The sequence below is a fragment of the Rattus norvegicus genome, chromosome 4 (genome assembly GCF_021556685.1).
Source record: "Rattus norvegicus strain SHRSP/BbbUtx chromosome 4, alternate assembly SHRSP_T2T, whole genome shotgun sequence".
NCBI classification, from domain to species: domain Eukaryota; kingdom Metazoa; phylum Chordata; class Mammalia; order Rodentia; family Muridae; genus Rattus; species Rattus norvegicus.
In genome coordinates, this window is record NC_141537.1 from 70,976,896 (window position 1) to 71,001,512 (window position 24,617).

The window sequence follows — 24,617 nt, forward strand, 5'->3', positions numbered from 1 at the left end:
AGATTCAGAGAAATCAAGAGAAGAGCCTACTGCACCACCACATAATGAAATTAAAGGTCATCCAAAAGTTTTTAGAAAACCAGCCTTAGCTTATCCAGTTACTATACAAAAAATACCAATAGAAAATAGTCACCCCACAAGGTGTTCAAGAATGTGGATGGCATTTCATAGATGTGCTATATTTAAAAACGTTTAAAGAAGGTCCCACTTCATTTGGAATTCATTCAAGGTTCATGAAGCAGATATTAAATTCTTGGGGGTTTCAAATTAGAATAATTTTCCAAGTCTGGAAATGTATGTCAAAAGCAAAAATAGAACCTGGTCCTCATTTACAAGGACAATCATAATAGTAAGAAGAAATGAAGTAGAAAGAACAGAGAACAAGGGTCAGAGGTATCAAATTTTCCCAAGATTAGTTGCTAAGCGAAGGTCAATATGCTGAAGTACAGAGGCAAGTTGAATATGATGAGGCCACCTTGGAATTATGTTGTGTTGCAGTTTTTAGTGTTTGAGATAAGACTGAAGTATTTACTCAAATTACACGTTACAAAAGAAACATTCATTTACTTTTTACAAAGGTTGACTTCAGCTACAAACAGAACACTTTCACATTCAGATACTAGGAAAGGAGTGATCAAATTTTGGCTTTTGAAAATGCTAATTCCTGAATGCAAAATGGTGATCAAGCTCTTAATTATAAATACAGCTGATATTGGGTCTCATTTATATGGTGCAGCTTTAATAGAAGTGATCTCTAAAGGATTTGAGAAAAGTCCAACTGTCAAATGTCTTAGTTGTGGTAACAAGGTCATTTCAAAAGGAACTGTAGGAAGAGCAAGCTAACTCCAAAAGATGACCTTGGCTTTCTTGAGTGGGCAGAAGGTTTGGCAAAGGCTAGCATTGATCTAATGCAAATCAACAAGAGATAAACAGGGTGACCCCTTGTTAGGAAATATGCAATGGGTTGTCTCCCCAATCCTAATACTAAGTTTATATCACACATCTAAGGTCAGCAGCAGAGAAACTCATCCACAGAACAATTAAACAACATTATTCTGAATATAGGCATTAATAATTTAGATATCAATGTCAGAGAAGCTGCATCAGATTAAATTAAAAACTCAGAAGAGACCAGATAACAAGCAGTCTGGCAAACTCCTACAAATGATCAGAGACCAATTATAAATAATATCAAACTGAAGGCATAGCAGACATAGGAGCAGATGTAACAATATCATGAAAAACTTTGGTCTCCAGATTGGCCTTTAGTGTATGTAGATATTCAAATTCTTAGGGCTACAACTTTATTTCAGATAAAAGACAGTATAAAACAGCTTAAGTGTATAGGTACAGAAAGTCAAATAGAAAAAGTTAAAACTATATTTGGCTAATATAGCCATGGATTTATGGTGAAGAAATCTATTGCAACAATGGAAAACACTGATTAGCAATCCTCAAACTTCAGGGACAGGATATAAAGTAGGAGATGTTCCTGATGAAGGTGTTAAAAAATGTTACTGAGAGCAGTCACGAACTATCCAGGATGTCCAGAGGCAAGACATAGCATATGTTGATTCACTAACTTTATCTGAGGGAGCCACTACTGGCAGAAGACTACCTTTAAGGTGGTTGACTCAGAGGCCGGCTTAGGTAGAGCAATGACCTATGACAAGAGAAAAATACAAGCTCTAGAACAAAGCTAGTCCAAGATCAAGTAGAGGCTTAATATATACAAGAGTCCACCAGCCATTGGAATTCTCCTATATTTGTCATTAAAAGAAATATGAAAAGTGAAAGATGTTAACAGATCAGAGAGATCAATTAATAAAAAAAATTCATTCAGTCAATGGTTCCTTTACAGTCTGGAACCCCATTGCCTAATTTATTACCTAAGATGTGGCCTATTATAGTGATTCCTTTAAAAGATTGCTTTTTCACAATCCATTTGCATGAACAGAACAGGGAAAGGTTTGATCTCTAAGTACCTATTTATAATAATAGTTGTCCAGTAAAAAGGTGTGGTTGGAAAGTTCTTCCACAAGGAATGCTGAATAGTCAAATCTTATATCAATATTTCATATAGCAGCCATTATAAATAATTCATAAATAGTTTCCTCAATGCATAGTTTAGCTTTATATGGATGATATCTTGCTGGCTGTCCTCAGATAATGATACCTTTGGAAAAATATTTGATGAAATAAAAAGAATTTTGCGTTGTTGGGGATTACAAATAGCTACTGAAAAAAATGCAAAGAGAAGACTCTTAATTATCTAGGAAATAAAATATATATACAAAAAATTCAACCACGGAAAGCACAAATAAGGAGATACCTCTTACAAATTCTTTTTAATTAATTAATTAATTAATTAATGACTTTACATCCCAATATCAATCTTTCTTTCTTCCAGTGCCCCCTCTCACCTCTTTCCCTTTTTCCCTTCTTCCCTCCTCCTGTGACAAGGAGTACCATCACCCCACCACCCAAACATCAGTCACTACAAGACTAGGTACATTCTCTTTTACTGAGGCCAGACAATGTGATAGAGGTAAGGAAATGGGATACACAGGCAGGCAACAAATTTAGGGACAGCCCCCACTCAATTTTCAAGGGACCTGCATAAAGACGAAGCATGTGGGAACCTTACATCCAGTCCATGCTCATTCTTTGGTTAGTGGTTCAGTTTCTGGCAGTCCTCAAGGGTCCATGTTAGTTGATACTTTTACCTTCCTGGGGAGTCCCTATCCTCTTCTGGTCTCTCAATTTTTCCTCAACTCTGTCACAAGACTCCAAGAGCTCTATCTGATGTTTGGTCTTTGCATCTGTTTCAGTCTGATTTTGAGTGAAGCCTCTCAAAGAACTAGGATCCTGTCTGCAAGCATGACAAGATATCCATCACATCAATCACAGAAAGTACAAATCAGGAGATCCCAATTAAGAACTCTTAATCAAAAATTACTAGGAGATATTAATTATCAAACCATATAATTGGATTAATTACTCAAGATCTAAGTGATTGATTTTGAAGCTTACAATGTGATTAATCCTTAAATAGTCCAAGAAAATTCAGCTAAAACTGAAAAAGAATTGGATCTGGTAGAAAAGAAATTGCAGATGTACATATAGACTGCTGGAATCCAAAGATGACTTGTATTTTAGTTATATTACCTCCTATTCATTCTCCCACAGGAGTTTTTATGTAGGGAGAGCATGAAGAGTATTTTTAGCACACAGAGTAAAAAAAAAAGATTAAGAACCTAAATTGATTCAAAAGCAAAAGTGAGACTTTGCCAATTAACAGGAGTAGACCCATCAGAAATTGTGGTACCTTTTACTAATGCTGAAATTGCCTCATTATGGGCATAAGATAAACATTGGTAAAAAGCTTACAGTAATTTTGGGGAGAAATTAACAACAAATACCCAAGAGTAAGAGACTTCAATTTACAAAAGGACTAATTGGAATCTCCTTCATATGGCAAAATGTACACCAATCTGAAACCCTTCATTCTATACTGTTTCAAGTTAATCAGTAAAGTGAGATTATAAATCAGAAAAAAGAAGTGAAGTTTCTCAGAGCCTACATGATTCACTTCAAAAATAAGAGTTGTATTATTAAATTTTCTTGAATCTCTTAACAAGGTCACTGACTCTTAATATGTGGAAAGAGTTCTTTAGCACATAGAAACTACTAAACTTACTCAGGATGATTCAGAATTAACATCACTATTTAGTCAATTACAGCAAGCAGAAATAGAAATCATTCAATATGTATAACATCAGATGCCATAGAGGACTACCATGCCCTCAGACACAAAGTAATGATGAGATCGATTATTTCTTAATACAAAGTGCAGTAAAAGGTTCAGAATTTCATATGGAATGCCATGTTAACAGCAAAAGTAAGATTCTTCTATCAGTTAGCAACAAAACAAGGAAATTATATTGAAATATCCTATCAATTCTATGTGTAACCAAACTCCATTACCTGCATGACATAACCAAAAGGATACCCAAAAATAAAAACAAAATTGTTAAATGTATGGGCTTCATTTTGTAGTGTTCGGAAAATTAAAGTATGTGCGGCATAATATAGTTACATATGCAGGATTTCAATGAGCTGCTGCTTTAAGTTCTGAAAGGCTGATGCTGAACTTACTTTTAGAAGGTATAGTTATGAGCATACCTGTGCAAATTCAGACTGACAATGCCCCAGAGTATGTCTTCAGTAAAATGAAAATGTTTTACTTGTCTTCCTTGGTATCTGGTCCTTTTTATACAATGTAAAGCATGTTACAAGTATACCACACAATTCTACAGGACACACAGTTGTAGAAAAATATAATTCTACATTAAAAGAGATGCTTAATAAACAGAAAGAAGTAACAAAGACCCCCCCCATAGATGTATCACTTAGAGCTTTATTAACTATAAATTTTGTAAACGCTAATGGCCAAAAATCAACAGTTGCAGAGACACTGGAATGTGGAAGAAAACTGTGGAACTAGACCAGTTTATTTATTTTAAGGTTGTCTTAACTTCAGAATGGAAGGCAGAAAATGTGCTGTCTTTAGGGGAGAGGATTTGTCTTTATTTCTATAGGAAAAGAAAAGCTATAGATTCCATCAAAATTAATAGTCATTAGATTTGACCACAGGAGACCTCCTGAAAAGCTTGACTGCTGACACGAAGAAAGAAATCAAGAAGATCACCAAAATAGGTAACATGAATGCTGATACCTCTACATAGGAACAGCTCTGACACTGGCTAAGGTATCACCATCTCCAGCCAGGTTGTCAGCTACCCATCGCCAAAAGATCTTGTTGGCTGCAGAGTCCTCAGAAATTTTTTTATTACGTGCCATCTTTTCATGTGGCATGAATGGAAACTTGTATTAGAGTTTGACTATACATTCCAAGTGGATTATAAAGTTTGATTCATTTCACTTGGTCAAACATAGAGCTGATAATTATCTTCATGTCATTTGTGTACATTCTGTATGCATTAATGCAGAAATGTATAGTGCCTTTAAAGGTTTGTGTGCCTACAGAGAGAAAAGGACCAGACCCCAGATAGGATAAGACAAGACTTACAGGTGATCCAGCTGCAAGCATGGCCATAATAGCTGTTTCCTCAAAATTCTGCATCTAGAACAACTTCAAAGTGGATAGATAAGATAATCAAGACTTGTAAACCCTTCTAGCCAGGAGTTGAATTAAGCCCTTCTCTATGTGACTTTTCTGTCACATAAAGACTGGACAGCAAATGATACAGCTAGCTTTCCGAGGACTTAGCCAATATCCCAGTTTTCATAGGGCCTCCAAAAGATGCCATTGCCCCTACACAGCAAGAAGCAATCTTTAAGAAAATGACTCCCCATTCCCAAGAGGTAGGGGTGGGAGGGTTTGGGTCATTCGATGTATGCTGGATGAGTGTCATCATTTAAAGATTGCCATTCACAATTTATTAATGACCTTGGTCACAGAAGAAAGAAAGCAAAATATTCAGGGATCTGTTTCTTCTCTCCTCTATCCTTTTTTCTCTTCTATCCAGTGTTAGGGAAAATATGGGGAGAAATGATTGAAAAAAATGATAGGATAAATGGGTAAATTACTGACTCTACATTTAAATAGAAGAATATTAACAAGCCAAATATTTTCACATTGGCATAGACTACTGTATATTGATAAAATTAAAGTCTGTTTTGCTAGAAAATTCTGTCTATATGTTTTAACTCTTGTCTGAGGTATTGTTTCTATGAAACTCATTTAAAAATGTAATTAATGTGAAGTTCTAGTCCTTAAAATATGCTATTGAGACTAAACCCCCAGTGAACAGGATTGTTGGGGGGAGGTCGGTAAGGGGAGGAGGATGGGGAGGGGGACACCCATATAGAAGGGGAGGGGGAGGGGCTAGGGGGATGTTTGCTTGGAAACCAAGAAAGATAATAACAATTGAAATGTAAATAAGAAATGACCAATTTAATAAAGATGGAGAAAAGGAAAAAATATGCTATTGAAAATTTTTTAGAATAATTAAGAAATAAACAATAGGAGAAAATCTATCAAATTTGCGGTCATATAAGGTACTAGTGTAGTTTATTTCAGAAATAAGCTTTACTTAGCCTCATGCAGATATTTTTAAAGATGAACAGATAATGGATAACTAGAAACAAGAAATGTTTGCTTATTCAGATATATTCTAGATACACAGATGATTTTCAGACACTTTAGAGATCTAGAAAATGTAGCATTTAAAGATGTTTTATCACACATAGTATGCACTCATTGATTAGTTGATATTAGCCCAAATGCTCGAATTACCCTAGATGCACAGAACACATGAAACTCAAGAAGGATGCAGATATTTCACTCCTTCTTTAAAAGGGGAATAAGAATACCCATAGGAGGGAATAGGGAGGCAAAGTTTAGAACAGAGACTGAAGGAGCAGCCATGCAGAGCCTGCCCCACATGTGGCCCACATATATATAGCCACCAAACTAGATAAGATGGATGAAGCTAAGAAGTGCAGGCTGACAGGAACCGGATGTAGATCTCTCCTGAGAGACACAGCCAGAATATGGCAAATACATAGGCAAATGCCAGCAGCAAACCACTGAACTAAGAATGGGACCCCCATTGAAGGAATCAGAGAAAGAACTGGAAGAGCTTGAAGGAGCTCGAAACCCCATATGAACAACAATGCCAACCAACCAGAGCTTCCAGGGAGTAAGCCACTACCCAAAGACTATACATGACCCTGGGCTTCAGCTGCATAGATAGGAATGAATAGCCTAGTAGGGGCACCAGTGGAAGGGGAAACCCTGCAAAGGCTGGATCTCCAGTGAACAGGATTGTTGGGGGGAGGGCGGTAATAGGGGTGGGTGGGGAGGGGAACACCCATATAGAAAGGAGGGGGAGGGGTTAGGAGAATGTTGGCCTGGAACCTGGGAAAGGGAATAACATTTGAAATGTAAATAAGAAATACCCAATTTAATAAAAATGGGGAAAAAAGAAAAAAGTTAGATTGGTAAGTGAAATCCATTTGAAGACACAGACATTAGTTCAAACACCTATGGACAACTGATTTCTGATAAAGAAGCAAGAAATACGGAATGCAGAAAAGAAAGCATCTTCAACAAATGGTGCTAGCCAAACTGGATATCAGAATATAGAACCATGCAAACTGATCCATATATTTCACCGTGTACAATTCTCAAGTCTGAGTGAATCAACAATCTCAAAATAAAATCATATATACTGAAGCTAATAGAAGAGAAAGTGGGGATAGCCTTGAACTACGTGGAACAGGAGACAACTTCAGGAATAGAACACAAATACCTCAGGCACAAAGAACAACAATCAATAAATTGGTTCATTCAAAATGGAGTACTAAGCAAAGCTAGCATTTCTTCCCCTAGTTGTTTCTTGTTGTTGTTGCTCTTTTGTTTGTTTTGGTTTGCTTTGCTTTTATTTGAGCTGGGTTGGGTTGGCTTGGGTTAGTTAGGATTATCTTGTTTTGTTTTGTTTTGGTTTGGTTTTTCATCAGAATTGTGAACCTCATGAATTGAAATGAAGATTAGAACAAGTACTCCTGTAGTCACTGGGATACAGCCCTGAGCAGATTAACCCTAAGTCTTTGAGCAATTTCTCTTTGTTACTGAAAAGTCTGTTTTTCACAAAATATATTGATACACATGGTCTTCATTTTCCCAAACAAATTTGTGGGTTTTCTTCACTCTTTAAACCAGAGATATTAAAAAAACAGCCAATACTATTGCCAAAATTCTACTTTCCTCTTCCTGAATCAATAGAAAGTCATTGTTGCTGAAGAAAATGCACAAAATTCATAGAAAATGGAGCAGCAGTTGCCTACATAGAGCATTGACCCCTAAGTCCTAGCTTCTTTGGTGCAGGGAGGCACAATTCCCACTACCGAAAAAGAAACATAGGAGCCAATCCAGTTAGAAACTCTTCAATCTGCAATCGTGTCCTACATGCTAAATATGCTAGAGCACCGGTCCTTTTAACAGTTGTCCTTTGAGTATTGTCTCTTCACATTTTGCTGTTACACACAACTTTATTTTGAGCTATAAGAAGCTCTTCAGAACACTAACTCGAAGGCACATATGAACTCAAATCGAAGATTGTTTTAAAGCCAAAGGGCTAAGAATATCAGGCAGAAACAAAAGTGATTAAGAATATTTCATTTTATTGATCTAGTGACTACAGAGGGATTGCAATCTCTAGTTGGCAGCAATTGTGTCCTGAATCCAGTCCACATAGTTGCAGACCTTGGTGTACACACCAGGGTTATCTGGCAGGGCACAGCCATAGCCCCAGGAGACAATGCCTTGGAGCTCTCCATTGCAGACCACAGGGCCACCAGAGTCACCCTAGGAAAGAACACAGTGTATTAGAAAAAGCATGTAAAATAGGGCTTCATATAATAATCTCAATATCTGTTTATTCTCATATTTCCATTCCTCCCCCCATAGCCCCTCTCCTATCCTCACTAATGTATTGAAATCCAAAGGAGATCTGTTTACTCTTCATTCACCATACTACCCACAGCACATTTTTGTCTCATACCACTAGGTTTTGAATCCCCACTCCCAGAACAACAGAGGTCTGTATAAGTGAAGGGTGGCAATCACCTGGCAGGAATCCTTGCCTCCCTCTAGGAAGCCAGCACAGACCATGTTATCAGTGATCTTTCCAGGGTAGGAGGCCTCACAGTCAGCCTGCGGCAGCAGTGGGGCATCCAGGCACTGGAGCAGGTCTGGTTCATTGACTGTGAGGAAAGGAAAAGAATGAAGACTTATGTATCAAGAAAACAGTCCAGTGTTGAACCAGCTGGCAAGCAATAGACTGTTTCCTCTAACACTAAATTCCACTTAAAAAGAATGACTTTGGGACTGGAGAATATTCACTGGTGATATCCTTCCTAAAAAACAAATAATAGTACATTCTGCATGTGGCTGACCAGATTCTCAGGATCAGTTCATTGGTCGTACAAATTTCTCTAGGTTTTCCTGCAGGCCTAAGTTTACACTGCATGTCTAATATATTTACCACTTAAAAGCCAGTTGGCATAATTTCAGGAATAGAGCTGATTACAGAACATTCAAACCTACACACACACACACACACACACACACACACACACAGAGAGAGAGAGAGAGAGAGAGAGAGAGAGAGAGAGAGAGAGAGAGAGAGAGAAGGTGACAAGTCCTACTCACCACCGAAGCTGAGCGTGTTGCCCCAGCCAGAAATGAGGCACTGAGTGCCTGCAGGTGCACAGGAGCTGGGCAGAGCCACAGTGGCCACTCGGGAATTGAGTTTCACAGGGGAAGAGAGCTTGATCAGCATGATGTCATTGTTCAGGGTCTTCCTAATGAAGTTAGGGTGCTTGATGATCTTGGCAGCATTGACAAACTGCTCATTGCCCTCAAGGACATTGATGTTGTGCTCTCCCAGTCTCACTTGGATGCGGCTGTTGGGAAGAGAAGGCATGTTACAGTCTTTTTATTTATGACTCAATATATCACAACTTTTTCAAGCCCCTCACTCTTTTGTGACTGTGAAGATTTCATCATGTGATAAATATGAATAGTGAATAGTTTTTTTCTTGTCACAGTCTCCATTCTTTTTTTTTTTTTTTGAGAGTGATGTTGTACAGGTGATGAGGTAAGGACTACATGTAGACTTTATTCTAATATACTACCCTGAAATAGGATATGAAACTAAGGTTATTTGAAACTTTCCATCCACTGTTTCATTATTAAGTATACACAGAAACTTTGTGTTGCAGGATATTTGGTCACAATGTAAATCCAAAAATTGATTAATTCACTGGAAAATCTTGACTCTACTTGTGGCATGCTCATCTCAAACATCCATCCACCTTCAATCTCAGAGTTTTCTGTTTATAGTAACCATAATTAAATAATGTCAAACATAGGTCAAGTGGCAGAACAAGCAAACTAGGGGGGTAAAAAAAGAGAGTCAGACAGAGTCGGGAGGACAGATAGAGGTACATACAGGAAGTAGAAGGGAGTGGCCTAGAGTTTGAATGGGGTTTTGAGAGTGTTTAGAAGAACTTCTTTTTGGAGTGTTGATTGTGAAGTAAGGTCAGCTGGGTGCTTTCAGTTCCTCTCTCAGATGGTAGGCTTTTACACCAGCATCTGGCTCCAGAATCTTCTTTAGTATAGTCAAACAATTGGGGTTTTGTTTTTTTAAAAAAATCGCTTTTAATGCTCATTTGTTTTTTAAATGAGAGCTGTACTGTTAAATTTCCAAAAAAGGGGTCAATTTGTGAACTTTCACAGTTCACACATATGAGATTGAGAGGTTCATTCTCCCGATCACAACTCCAAACATAATGGCTCACAATCTAGAATATGAGGCTGTACTTTCCATGCCTTAATAATTGCAGATATATATATATATATATATATATATATATATATATATATATTCTCCCACATAAAGGCTTGAGCGTCCATTATTTTGGGGACAGTATTACTCATCACACAATTGAGTATAAAAACAACAGGTGAAGAAAATGAATAATAAAGCCATCTTCAACTGTATTTTGAAAACTCTGGTGCTATTTATTGCTATAAGACACAGGTAACAGTTGTGAAAATCTTTGCCAGCTCCTCTATTTCATATTTGTTTGCTGTTTAGTAGGCGTGCGTGTGCGTGTGTGTGTGTGTGTGTGTGTGTGTGTGTGTGTGATGGTAAAACATCCCATTATGAGTCAGTGTTCATACAAAGGTTGTGAATATGAGCTTCTGTCAGAATCTTCTCTCCTTCATGAGATTCACTTTCCCCTCCATCTCTACTACTTGCCCATACAGATGCCTGGTGCCCCGTCTGGTGGCACTGTTCTCAGTTAACTATCACTCACGTTTTGTAGCAGTGAGCTGCAGACACCACCCATTGTTCATTAATGAGGGAGCCTCCACAGAAATGGTAGCCAGAGTTCAGGGACACCTGGTAGGGGACAGAGTTCTCCTGGCAGGTATATCCTCCAACAATCTTGTCATCATCAGCAGCAGGGAAAGCAACTAGGGGGAGATATAAAGGGGAATCAAATTCATCAAAGATGTTGAAGGGTAGATTGCTCAATTCCGTATCACCCTCCTACTTTTTTAGTATTACTTTCTGAATAGATTGACTAAGAGAAAGAAGAACAGAATCCCCAGTAGGCAACACGGGATTTGATGTGTGCCTGAGTAAAGGGATGCAAAACAAGTAACTAAATGCTAGTGATCCCATCACTCTTCACAGTTCCATGAAAAATAAAAAAGTTGACAAAAGAATGCATTATGTGGGATCCAGTTACAATAACATAGATGTCTACCCCATTGCTTGTTTCTCTGAAATTCATCAATAACTATTCTTTTGGAATCCAGATTGATTGCTGCTGAGGAAATTGCATTCTGATTCACTCTATGCACCCCCTGGCCTCCATTTCAGCCTCTATAATTAAGGCCCTGGTTTAAACAAAAGATTTCATAGAGAGTGTATTGACAGTGGTTGATGCAATGTAAAGTTTGAGAGATTATAAAAATAAAAAATAAGATGCTGGATAAAAAAATATGAACATCAGAGTTAAGGTAGCAGAGACAATTATGAAGAATGAGCCCATGTTTTTAATTCATTAGGAAACCTGGACTATAGAAGGCATGAAACTCACCAGCAGCTCCCACAAGAACCAGGATCAGGACAGCATTCATGGTGGAAGAAGGTAATGAACATTGAACGAGAGCAGACCTTTATATCCTTGAGGAAGAACTCTGCCTCTCAAGGTGGGGGTGGGATATCATTGATACTTCCTGAGCAAACGCAGCTGTATTTTCCTTCTCCTACATTCTTACATCACTTCGTTTTGGATTTCAGGTGTCAAGGAAACTTTTATTCTCAGGGAAGATGGAGCGGAAACAGCTGATTCTTGAAAGGATGCTAGAAAGAGAGAAACGGTGGTAGTCTAGCCTTTGTCTATAGTACTCTGCTTTAATAGAATAAATTCGTGAGTGTTAGAGAGCAATTACCCTATGGGATTCTTAGATCCCTTGATGAGTGTAAATTGCTTTTAGTAACTTTGAAGAAAATATTCAGTATTTGTGAAGAAAGCCAGATTCTGGTAGATAGTGGGAGTTCTTTGAACAACACCAGCAAAAAGAGTCTATCAGTCATTCCTTGAATTTTTACTCTGATTTTAGCCACTCTACTTAATAAAATGTAGAAATTTAGGAGCTCTATGGACCAGCACTGAAACATCAATGATGCTAGGTAAGGCAGTATAGAGTTCCTAAAATGTGTGGGCTTTTCAATTGTATGCTTTCTAACCAGGCTCTTGAGGTTCGAACATGGGTGGCAGAGTATGTGTAAAATTGAAATAGGAAATATGTTGCTTTGTTGTATAGGAGAGAGTTACATGAATACAAAAGTCAAGTTCTGCATTCATTCCTGGATATTTGACTCTCATTCTCATGTAATATGATGCTAATCAGGAACTTTGAGAGTATATACACAATACTGCATATACCATGATAATCTTAAAGAATATCAATGGTGCTCAGTGTATTTTTATTAAAAATAACTACCCTGTATTCTAGATCAAATAATCTGTGCTAGAAGTCAATACTAAGCTTGAAAAACAGAGTTTGGGCAATGTTCAACTTAACTTCTGAACAAAAATCTGGTATATGTGGAAATGGAAGAATTATGAATATTTCATATATATGTATATATGTACATGCATATATACATATGCATACATATATACATGCATATGTACACATATGTACATATATACACATACATATATACATATATACACACACATATACCCATATACATATATATATATATATTATATAGAGAGAGAGAGAAAGAGAGAGAGAGAGTACAATATAAGGCTTTGGTCAGTAAGATTTGGGTTTCATTTTAGTATGGCACAAGCCTTCCATATAAGGACAGTACCTGACTGTGGGTCAGCTTGTGCCTATTCACAGCACTCAACTGGAGAATCATTCCTATCTAATGATTTTATCTCCACTGACACCAAATATGGGAAAAAGTACATTGGAGGTAAGATAATCATCGAGTTCTTTGAAAATAAGGGACAAGTTTAGATAAAATTGTGGCAATTGAGTTTGGGGAGAGAAACTGATTGAAGGCTGGAAAAATTGGAAATCAGAAGAAACTACAAGAGGAAAATGCTAGCATGTGCCTCATAGGACACTTTATGGTCATATTACTGCCATGACTATGTGAGCTGCACACCACTGAACAGCTACTCAGAGTTCTTATCTCTCCACGGTATCTTTCATTTATTTGCTCCTGGGATCATTCTTAAGTGGACCGTCTGTCATATTTCCATGGCTTTCAGGTTTTTCAGACTGTTCACATGCTTTCATTTCTCACAATCATGTTAGTGTGAGGTTCAGAAAAGATTGATTTGGATGGATTCCTCTTTACCAGAGAAATTATCTAAAGCTGGCATGCTGCCTGAAGGCCATAGGAGGATATGGAAATAATTGGAGCATGTGGGACTGGGTGCAGGTGGCAGCTAAATTTACGCTGACAATCAAACCAGAGGTCCCAATGGGACAAATTATACACCCATTTTCCTTTTGACATTTCTCTTCGTGGAAGAACATGGAAGTGGAAATTTCCATTTCTCTTATAGATAGTGCACTATTTCTTGCCATAATGGCAAAATGTGGCCATCTATGTATAGAAGGGACAGTTTAAATATGAAAACAACCTCTATGGGCTTTTTTCATATTTAAAGTACACTCAATTTTTTCAGAACATCTCTTAGTCATCCATTCCTCTTCTCTTGTGTCTGTTACTATTCTATAATATCCTTTTGTAAGCCTAAGACTTGTCCTTTTTTAATCTCAACTCCTCTATCACTATTTTATCCTCTACCTACTATTTATTTCATATCACAGTTTTCATGGTTTCTAATAAAACATGCTTTCTGATTATGAAATGCAATAATCCATTCTGTGTAGTGAATGCTCTTTGTGTCTTCCTCTTAGGAAAATGTCAATTTAGTCAAAGTGTGTGATCCTAAAACAGGCTATACATAATTTGAGCCTTTGTATCCCGCTTTCTGCTCTTCAAATTGAATGCAGACATACTTGTAATTTTCATGTCCCTCATAGGCCCATATGGAGAATTTATTAATTCAGGGATTTTGTTCTAATATAAAGTCATATGAGAATTCTCTATGTTTTAAATTATCAATAACCATTTGGGTTCCTAGCTGAGATGGTGAAACTGAAGATTCTTCCATGGCTGGGTATGCCACTGAGTGATTTTCCTGATTGAATATTTTGGAAAACCAACCTCAGATCTTGGCCACACCATGTAGTAGCAGACTATTTAATAGAACATATACTTGGCTTTTTGCCTGCTTTCCCTCATAATCACTGGCAAGTTTGCCTATCCTAAAATATCTAGAGAGATTGATTTGCTGGTATTGTAACCTGCTTTCTGAGAATCCAAATCTATGTAAAACTATCAGCTCTCTCAGAATTCTCTAGGATGAATTTGGAATGCTGTAACAGCAAAACTCATTGACTAAACCACTACAAGATTCTTGGTCATTGTTTTTGCAGACAGTCATTGTTGGACTACCTGGAACACAGACTGTAAGCCACTCAAAAATCCCTTTTAATATGTATTTATTCATTCTGTCATGTCTGTTTCCTTAGAGATCCTGACTAGTCCAATCCATGAGGAGAAACCCATTCTTTACAGTACTAGACTCTCCTAGAATTGAGATAATTTATAGACCCATGGAAAACCTAATATTATAATTCAGCTATATGAAGATAGTAACAAAATTACTTTCTATGACATATTGCTATATCCACAGAGCAGAACATGAAAAAATCTTTCATCAGAGAATCTTCTTACAATATATAACAATTACCATGGATACTTACAAGTGGACAATTTTGAGAGTGAGAGAAAAGTTTGGAGCTCTCATCCCAAAATGGCAGGTCTTCATCAAACCTCTCATCTCAAGGCTCACAGATCTATGTGTAAGAGGATGCAAAAAAATATTTTAATGTCAGAGGTGGTGTATGATGCCAAGGTAACAGTAAATTCAAGATGCAACAGGAATAATTCAGACACGACCTCAGAGAGACTTTAACCTATACTATTCATGAGAGACAAGGTCTCAGCACTGAGAGGGAAAAGTGGACACAAGGACATACCCTTATGAAAGAAAGTATTTGCAACTGATACCTTGAAAAGGAAAAGTCAGTTTTCTCTAATGTAGTGTCACTAGGTAAATCAACAATAGATTAGAGAAGGCCACATGGAGATATAAATTGATTAATACAAAATATTATTCACTGTTTTGTTTTACTTTTGAATGCTGATTTTATTAACACTTTTTCTAAACTCATAATAATAATTTATTACATATATTTTGTATGTTGATATATAGTCATTTTCTGAAAAATGACATTTCTAGTTTTTTTTCCATTAAATTATTTTATTTATATTCCAAAAGTTGCCCCCTTTCTGGTCCTCCGTCCCAGAGTTCTTCACCCCATCTGCCCACCTCTGAGAGAGTGATCCCCATACAACAACTATCACTATTACATCACCCCCACCAGCATCCCTTTTCCCTAGGGCATCAAGTTTCCACACAAAACTTGGGCTTAAGCCCATCCTTTCCTACTGAGACCAGACAAGTCAGTCCTCTGCTGTGTATGTAGCCAGGGCTACAAAGCAGCCCATTGTATTATTCTCATTGGTTAGTGGCTTAGTCTTTGGGGGCTCTGAGGGTTCCAATAACTTGATTCTGTTGTTCTTCCTATGGGGTTGCAATCCCCTTCACCTCCTTCAGTCCGTCCTTTAACTCTTCCATATCTCTGACCTGGGTCCAATAGTTGTCTGTAAGTATCTATCTGGCTCAGTCAGGTGCTCATAGAGCATCTCAGACGACAGCCATGGGTTCCTGTCTTCAAGCACAACATGGCATCAGCAATAGTGTTTGGGTTTGGTATCGGCACATGGAGTGAATCCCAAGTTGGAGTGGTCGCTGGATGGCCTTTCCTTCAGTCTCTGCTCCATTTTTCTTCCTATATTTCCTTTAGACAGGAACAATTCTGGGTCAAATTTTTTGAGATGGATGGGTGGCCCCATCCCTCCACTGGGGGCCATTTCTTTTTGCTGGAGGTGGTCTCTTCAAGTTCCATTTTCCAATGTTGGGCATTTAAGATAAGGACATCCTTATTGCGTCCTTGGAGCCTTCCACATCCCTGGTGTCTGGGGACTTTCTAGAGGTTCCTTCATACTTCACCTCACACATGCACATTTCTATTCATTCTTCTGACCCTGTAGGCCTCACTCCTATCTCTCCTCATACCTGATCCTGTCTCCCGTCATACCTGATCCTGTCTCCCGTCATACCTGATCCTGTCTCCCGTTTTTTCTCCTACTCTTCTCTCCTACCCAGATCTCTCCCTTACTCTGCCTCTATGATTATGTTGTTCTCCCTTCTAAGTGGGATTGAAGCATCCATACTTGGACCTTTCTTCTTACTAAGCTTCATTTGGTCTGTGCATGATATCATGGGTATTCTGAATATTTTGGCTAATATTCACTTATGAATGGGTATAAACCATGTATGTCCTTTTGGATCTGGGTTATCTTACTCAGCATGATATTTTCTAGTTCCATTCAGTTGCCTGCTAAATTCATGATGTCCCTGTTTTTAATACCTGAATAGTACTCCATTGTATAAATTAACCACATTTTCTATATCCATTTTAGATGGAGGGACATCTGGGTTGTTTACCACTTCTGACTATTACAGAAAAAGCTGCTGTGAAGATAATGGAGTGCATGTCCTTGTGATATGGTGGAACATTTTTGGGGTGCGTGCATAGGAGTGATATAACTGGGTCTTTAGATAGAACTATTTCCAATTTTCGGAGGAACCACCAGATTGATTTCGAAAGGGATTGTTCCAGTCTAACTATTTCAGTTCTTCGAATAATTTGGATATTAGCTCTCTATGGGAGGTAGGATTAGTGAAGATCTTGTCCTAATCTGTAGGTTGCCGATTTGTTCTATTGACCATGTCTTTTGCCTTATTGAAACTTTTCAGATTCATGAGGTCACATTTGTCAACTGTTGATCTTAGAGCCTGAGCCATTGGTGATCGGTTCAGGAAATATTCCCATGTGACAGTGTGTTCAAGGCCATTTCCCATTTTCTTTCTATTCCATTCAATGTATCTGGTTTTATGTGGCAGTCCTTGATTTACTAGGATTTGATCTTTGTACAAATTGATAAATTTGACTTTTTTTACATACAGACTGACAATTAGACTAGCAACACTTGTTGAAGATGCTATCTTTTTTTCTACTGTATGATTTTGGCTTTTTTTTTGTCAAAGATCAAGTGTCCATAGGTGTGGGTTTATTTCTGCGTCTTCAATTCTATTCAACTGACTGACCTGTTTGTCTCTATAACAATACCATGTGGTTTTTATCACTATTGCTCTGTAGTAGAGCTTGAGGTTAGGAATGGTGATTCCCATAGAAGTTCTTTTCCTGTTCAGAATTATTTTCACTATCCTGATTTTTTTATATTCTGTATGAATTTGAGAACTGCTCTCTCATCTGTGTGAAGAATTGAGTTGGAATTTTTATGGAGATTGCATTGAATCTGTAGACTGACTACTTTTGTTAAGATGGCCATTTTTACTATGTTAAACTTATCAATCAATAAGCATGGGAGATCTCTCCTTCTTCTAAGGTCTTCTTTGATTTCTCACTTTATAAAACATGAAGTTCTTATCATAAAGATCTTTAACTTGCTTGGTTAGAGTCACACCAAGATATTTTATATTATTTGTGATAACTGTGAAGGGTGTTGTTTCCCTAATTTCTTTCTCAGCTCATTTATCCTTTGTATAAAGAAAGGCTAGTAATTTGTTTGAGTTAATATTATATCCAGCCACTTTGCAGAAGTTGTTTATCAACTGTAGCAGTTCTCTTAAAAAAAAAGAGTTGGGTTGCTTTTGTATACTATCATATTGTCTGCAAATAGTGATACCTTGCCTTCTTAAATTCCAGTTTGTATCCTTTGACCTCCTTATGGTTTCTAATTGCTCTAGCTACAACTTTGAATACCATACTGACTAAATAGGTAGAGAGTGCACAATCTTGTATTGTCATTGATTTTACTAGGATTGCTTTAAGATTCTCTTCATTTAATTTGATGTTGACTGTTAGTTTGTAGTATATTGCTTTTAATTTGCTGAGGATGGACCTTGAATTCTTGTTCTCTCTAAGCCTTTTAACATGCAGATGTGTTGAATTTTGTTAATGGCTTTTTCTGCATCTAATGGAATGATCATGTGACTTTTTTCCTTGAGTTTGTTTATGTACTGAAATACAGTGATTGGTTTTCATATATTAAACCATCCCCGCATCCCTAGGGTAAAGGCTCCTTGATCATGGTGAATGACCATTTTGATGTGTTTGTGAATTCCATTTATTAGAATTTATTGAGTATTTTTGCATCGATATTCATATCTACTATTGGTCTGATGTTCTTTTCCTTTGTTGGGTCTTTGTATGGTTTAGGTATCAGAGTAACTGAGACTTTTTAGAAGGAATTACATAGTATTTATTCTGTTTCTATGTTGTAGAATAGTTGGAGGATTTTTGGTATTAGGTCTTCTTTGAAGGTCTGGTAGAATTCTGCACTAAACCATCTGGTCCTGGAATTTTCTTGGTTGAGAGACTTTTAATGACTGCTTCTATTTCTTTAGGGATTATGAGAATGTTTAGATAGTTTACCTGATCTTGATTTAACTTTTGTACATGATATCTGTCTTGGAAATCATTCATTTCATCTAGATTTTCTAGTCTTTGTTGAGTATAGGCTTTTGTAGTAAGATCTGTTTTTTTGTTTTGTTTTGTTTTTCAATTTCTGTTTTTCTAATTCCATACTGTTTCTGTACCCTTTAGTTACTTTGACTAGGGGTTTATCTATCATGTTGATTTTCTCAAAAAAACATCTCTTAGATTTATTGACTTTTTGTATAGTTATCCTTCTTTCTAACTAGTCGATTTCAGCCCTGAATTTGATTTTTTTTTCTTGCCATCTACTCTTCGGTGTGTTTGATTATTTTTGTTCTAGAGCTTGCATGTGTTCGGTTAAGTTGCTAGTGTAGGATCGCTCCAATTTCTTTATGAAAGCACTTAGTGCTATGAATTTTCGTCTTAGCACTGTTTTCATTATGACCTATAAGCTTGGGTATGGTATGCACTCGTTTTCCTTAAATTCTAGAAAGTCTTTAATTTGTTTTTTTTTCTTTTCTGCCCAAGTTATCATTAAGTAGAGAGTTCTTCAACTTCCACAAGTATGTGGACTTTTGTTGTTTTCGTTGTTATTGAAGAGCAGCCTTAGTCCCTTCTGATCTGACAGAATGGATCAGACTATTTCAATATTCTTGTGTCTTTTGTGATTTGTTTTTGTGCAATTAGATGACCAGTTTTAAAGAAAGTATCTATCATTAGGTGCTGAGAGAAAAGTATATTCTTTTGTTATAGGGAGAAATGTTCTGTCAATATCTGATAAATATATTTGATTCCCTTGATTTATTTGATGTCTGTTGTTTTGCCCTCATCTCTAATTTGTTTATTTTGTTCACCTTGACCCATCTATTAAATAATTTGGCCAAGAACCATGTCTTTGTTTCATTGATCCTGTATGTTTTTCTTTTTTTTTTCTATTTTGCTGATTCCAGACCTGAATTTGGTTATATATTGTCATGTAATCTTTTGAGGTCTTATTTCTTCTTTTTCCTTTAGGGCTTTCAGGTAAGCAGATAGGCTACTAATGTGAGATATCTCCCCACTTGTATATAGGCATTCAGAGTTATGAAAACTGCTTTTAGAAAGAGAGAGTACTTTAAATGTGACAAAAGTCATGCGAGTCCAGTAAACTTTCACCTTTCCTCCCAAATATACCTCAAAGAAATTTCACTACATAGGAGGATTCCAGTAGCAATATGCACTTCAAGATCCAGGAAGAGAAATTCCTTCTACCCATGGATGGCCCCAGCTATCCAGTGTGGCAAGAAATGGGACACTATCAGGAAAAATTTTTTGTTTTTGTTTTTTTGTTTTTTTATGACTACAAATACCAGAAAGAAAACAGGTGTGTAGTTGGACCCATTAAGACTTCTGGTTTGATTGTCAACAGTGCATTTAGCTGCCAACTGCAGTCATTCTCATGTGCAAAAATAATTTCCATATCTTTCTATGGACTTGTGGCAGCATGCCAATTTTAGTTAATTTCTCTGTTAAAATGGAATCCATCCAAATCACTCTTTCTGAATACCACACACACAAACATAATTGTAGAAGATGAAACTATTTGAAGAGTCTGAAAACCTGACAGACATGGCAATATGACAGAACTTCTACTTAGGAATGAGCCCTGGGGCAAATAAATGAGAAACAGCATGAAGAGATGACAACACTGAGTTGTCAAATCCAGGGATGTGAAACTCTTCCAGGCATGCTAGGATTAATATAGTAAAAATGGCCATTTTACCAAAAGCAATCTACAGATTCAATGCAATCCCCATCAAAATACCAATCCAATTCTTCAAAGAGTTAGACAGAACAATTTGCAAATTCATCTGGAATAACAAAAAACCCAGGATAGCTAAAACTATTCTCAACAATAAAAGGACATCAGGGGGAATCACTATCCCTGAACTCAAGCAATATTACAGAGCAATAGTGATTAAAAACTGCATGGTATTGGTACAGAGGCAGACAGATAGACGAATGGAACAGAATTGAACACCCAGAAATGAACCCACACACCTATGGGCACCTGATTTTTGACAAAGGCGCCAAAACCATTCAATGGAAAAAAGATAGCATTTTCAGCAAATGGTGCTGGTTCAACTGGAGGGCAACATGTAGAAGAATGCAGATCGATCCATGCTTATCACCCTGTACAAAGCTTAAGTCCAAGTGGATCAAGGACCTCCACATCAAACCAGACACACTCAAACTAATAGAAGAAAAACTAGGGAAGCATCTGGAACACATGGGCACTGGAAAAAATTTCCTGAACAAAACACCAATGGCTTATGCTCTAAGATCAAGAATCGACAAATGGGATCTCATAAAACTGCAAAGCTTCTGTAAGGCAAAGGACACTGTGGTTAGGACAAAACGGCAACCAACAGATTGGGAAAAGATCTTTACCAATCCTACAACAGATAGAGGCCTTATATCCAAAATATACAAAGAACTCAAGAAGTTAGACCGCAGGGAAACAAATAACCCTATTAAAAAATGGGGTTCAGAGCTAAACAAAGAATTCACAGCTGAGGAATGCCGAATGGCTGAGAAACACCTAAAGAAATGTTCAACATCTTTAGTCATAAGGGAAATGCAAATCAAAACAACCCTGAGATTTCACCTCACACCAGTGCGATTGGCTAAGATCAAAAACTCAGGTGACAGCAGATGCTGGCGAGGATGTGGAGAAAGAGGAACACTCCTCCATTGTTGGTGGGATTGCAGACTGGTAAAACCATTCTGGAAATCAGTCTGGAGGTTCCTCAGAAAATTGGACATTGAACTGCCTGAGGATCAAGCTATACCTCTCTTGGGCATATACCCAAAAGATGCCTCAACATATAAAAGAGACACGTGCTCCACTATGTTCATCGCAGCCTTATTTATAATAGCCAGAAAATGGAAAGAACCCAGATGCCCTTCAACAGAGGAATGGATACAGAAAATGTGGTACATCTACACAATGGAATATTACTCAGCTATCAAAAACAACGAGTTTATGAAATTCGTAGGCAAATGGTTGGAACTGGAAAATATCATCCTGAGTGAGCTAACCCAATCACAGAAAGACATACATGGTATGCACTCATTGATAAGTGGCTATTAGCCCAAATGCTTGAATTACCCTAGATCCCTAGAACAAATGAAACTCAAGACGGATGATCAAAATGTGAATGCTTCACTCCTTCTTTAAATGAGGAAAAAGAATACCCTTGGCAGGGAAGGGAGAGGCAAAGATTAAAACAGAGACTGAAGGAACACCCATTCAGAGCCTGCCCCACATGTGGCCCATACATATACAGCCACCCAATCAGACAAGATGGATGAAGCAAAGAAGTGCAGACCGACAGGAGCCGGATGTAGATCGCTCCTGAGAGACACAGCCAGAATACAGCAAATATAGAGGCGAATGCCAGCAGCAAACCACTGAACTGAGAATAGGTCCCCTATTGAAGGAATCAGAGAAAGAACTGAAAGAGCTTGAAGGGGCTCGAGACCCCAAAAGTACAACAATGCCAAGCAACCAGAGCTTCCAGGGACTAAGCCACTACCTAAAGACTATACATGGACTGACCCTGGACTCTGACCCCATAGGTAGCAATGAATATCCTAGTAAGAGCACCAGTGGAAGGGGAAGCCCTGGGTCCTGCTAAGACTGAACCCCCAGTGAACTAGTCTATGGGGGGAGGGCGGCAATGGGGGGAGGGTTGGGAGGGGAACACCCATAAGGAAGGGGAGGGGGGAGGGGGATGTTTGCCCGGAAACCGGGAAAGGGAATAACACTCGAAATGTATATAAGAAATACTCAAGTTAATAAAAAATAAAATAAAATAAAATAAATTAAAAAAAAAGGACTGAAAAAAAAAAGATGCATTTTGATAAACCTGAGTGTCCTCAACCTTTTAATTATCTTAATTCTACATCAAATAAAAATATGTTTACAGTCTATTCCAGGATGAAACGTAGAAGAATATACTAAGATTTTCCATTTGTAACTGCCATTGCGTCCTGGAAAGTTCTGCACACTCAGTATGTCTTGTTTTCCCCTTGAGTGTTCTTCTTTATTCTAACCCTAATCTTAAACCTATATTAAGACATCTTTAATCAAAATCTGTACCTTTGTTTCAAAGTGGCTCAGTGTAATTCCTTCTGTCAAGTATTTATTTGGCCCTAGTCGATGTCTACAATAATTACGAGTGTTCATCAGGCTGCTGCTAATTACATTATGGAGCTGTAGCTCTATCTCTTATAGAGATAACTGCATTAATAGCAGTGATTCTCAACTTGTGGGTCATAAACCCTAGGCAAACAAATGTTTACATTATAATTCATAACAATAGCAACATGAAGGACTATAATAAAGGGCCACACCATAAGGAAGATTGAGAACTACTGTTCTAGGGGTTCTTACAATCAATTATAAATAAATGCATTTTGGGGTAAAGTAGTCTGGACTGTGATGTTTTGTTTTTCAAAATTTCTAATACATTCTTTCTTTGAAAGTTTCAATTGATAACTATTGTTGTCGGATGGGCCTATCTTTCTTTGTGATTTGGTGGTTCTGTTTTGCTATCTTCAATAGATACCCTGTTTTCTGTATATCTTGTATTTATGTTATAATATGTTAAAGAGAGATAATTTTCCAGTCTTGTCTGTTTGATAAAACAATTTTCTCCTATATCTGGTTAATATTTCCCTGCATGGCTACATACAGTAGATGTGGCAGAGTTCCTGCCCCTGGAGCATTGCCAAGCCTTTGATCCCCTGATCCCAACTTGTGCTAATAGTTGCTGTTGCCCTGAAGCTGATCTGCGGCCTCTTTTATTTTACTTTCAATCTTTCTTTTTCAGAAATATACTTCCCCCATTACTCAGAGATAATCACTCCATGATAAATGAAACAGATGTTGTTCTTGGGAATGAGGAATGGAGGTCGTCATGAAGCTGTGGAGGATTAGAAACACGCCTTCCACTTGGCCTTTAGGAACATGGGAAAGCTATTGTGTAAATTTGGTTTTGTCATGGAATATCTTGATTTCTCCGTCTATGTTAATTGAGAGTTTTGCTGGATATAGTAACCTGGGCTGACATTTGTGTTCTCTTAGAGTCTGTCTGACATCTGCCCAGGATCTTTTTGCTTTCATAGTCTCTGGTGAGAAGTCTGGTATAATTCTGATAAGTCTACAGACATACAGGGTATCTATACATTACTTGACCTTTTCCCCTTACTGCTTTTAATATTCTTTCTTTGTTTTGTGTATTTGGTATTTTGACTATTATGTGACAGGAGGAATTTCTTTTCTGGTCCAATCTATTTGGAGTTCTGTAGGCTTCTTGTATGTTTATGGGCATCTCTCTCTTTAGGTTAGGGAATTTTTCTTCTATAATTTTGTTGAAGATATTTACTGGCCCTTTAAGTTGGGAATCTTCCATCTCTTCTATATCTATTATCCTTAGGTTTGATCTTCTCATTGTGTCCTGAATTTCCTGGAGGTTTTGGGTTAGGAGTTTTCTGTGTTTTACATTTTCTTTGACAGTTGTGTCAAGGATATAGATTACATAATCACAGACGGCACAAAATCCTACATGGTCCTTTATAGAAATAGTTCGTTGAGAAGCTTAGTCTTGAATTTAGAATTATGAGGAGATACATGTCCCTTCTATTCCAATGTCTGCTGCTTTAATTAGCCAGTGTAAAGGATAGCGAGTTAAAGTTATCAAGAAGAAAA

At 37.4% G+C, this 24,617-nt stretch overlaps 1 protein-coding gene across 2 annotated transcripts in view; it reads right to left on the reverse strand.

Moving 5' to 3' along the window:
• Positions 1 to 8,191: 8,191 nt before the first annotated feature.
• The window catches only part of Try10 (trypsin 10), a 64,402-nt gene continuing 47,976 nt past the window's right edge, over positions 8,192 to 24,617 (reverse strand). Inside the window, exons 2-7 of one of the 2 annotated variants that reach the window (XM_087658428.1) lie at positions 14,975 to 15,067; positions 11,707 to 11,972; positions 10,915 to 11,074; positions 9,242 to 9,495; positions 8,657 to 8,793; positions 8,192 to 8,395 (exon numbers count right to left, since the gene is read on the reverse strand). In XM_087658428.1, coding sequence (XP_087514554.1) covers positions 8,246 to 8,395; positions 8,657 to 8,793; positions 9,242 to 9,495; positions 10,915 to 11,074; positions 11,707 to 11,746 — 741 coding nt within the window. In that variant the 5' untranslated portion in view covers positions 11,747 to 11,972; positions 14,975 to 15,067 and the 3' untranslated portion in view covers positions 8,192 to 8,245. 2 annotated transcript variants of the gene reach the window in all.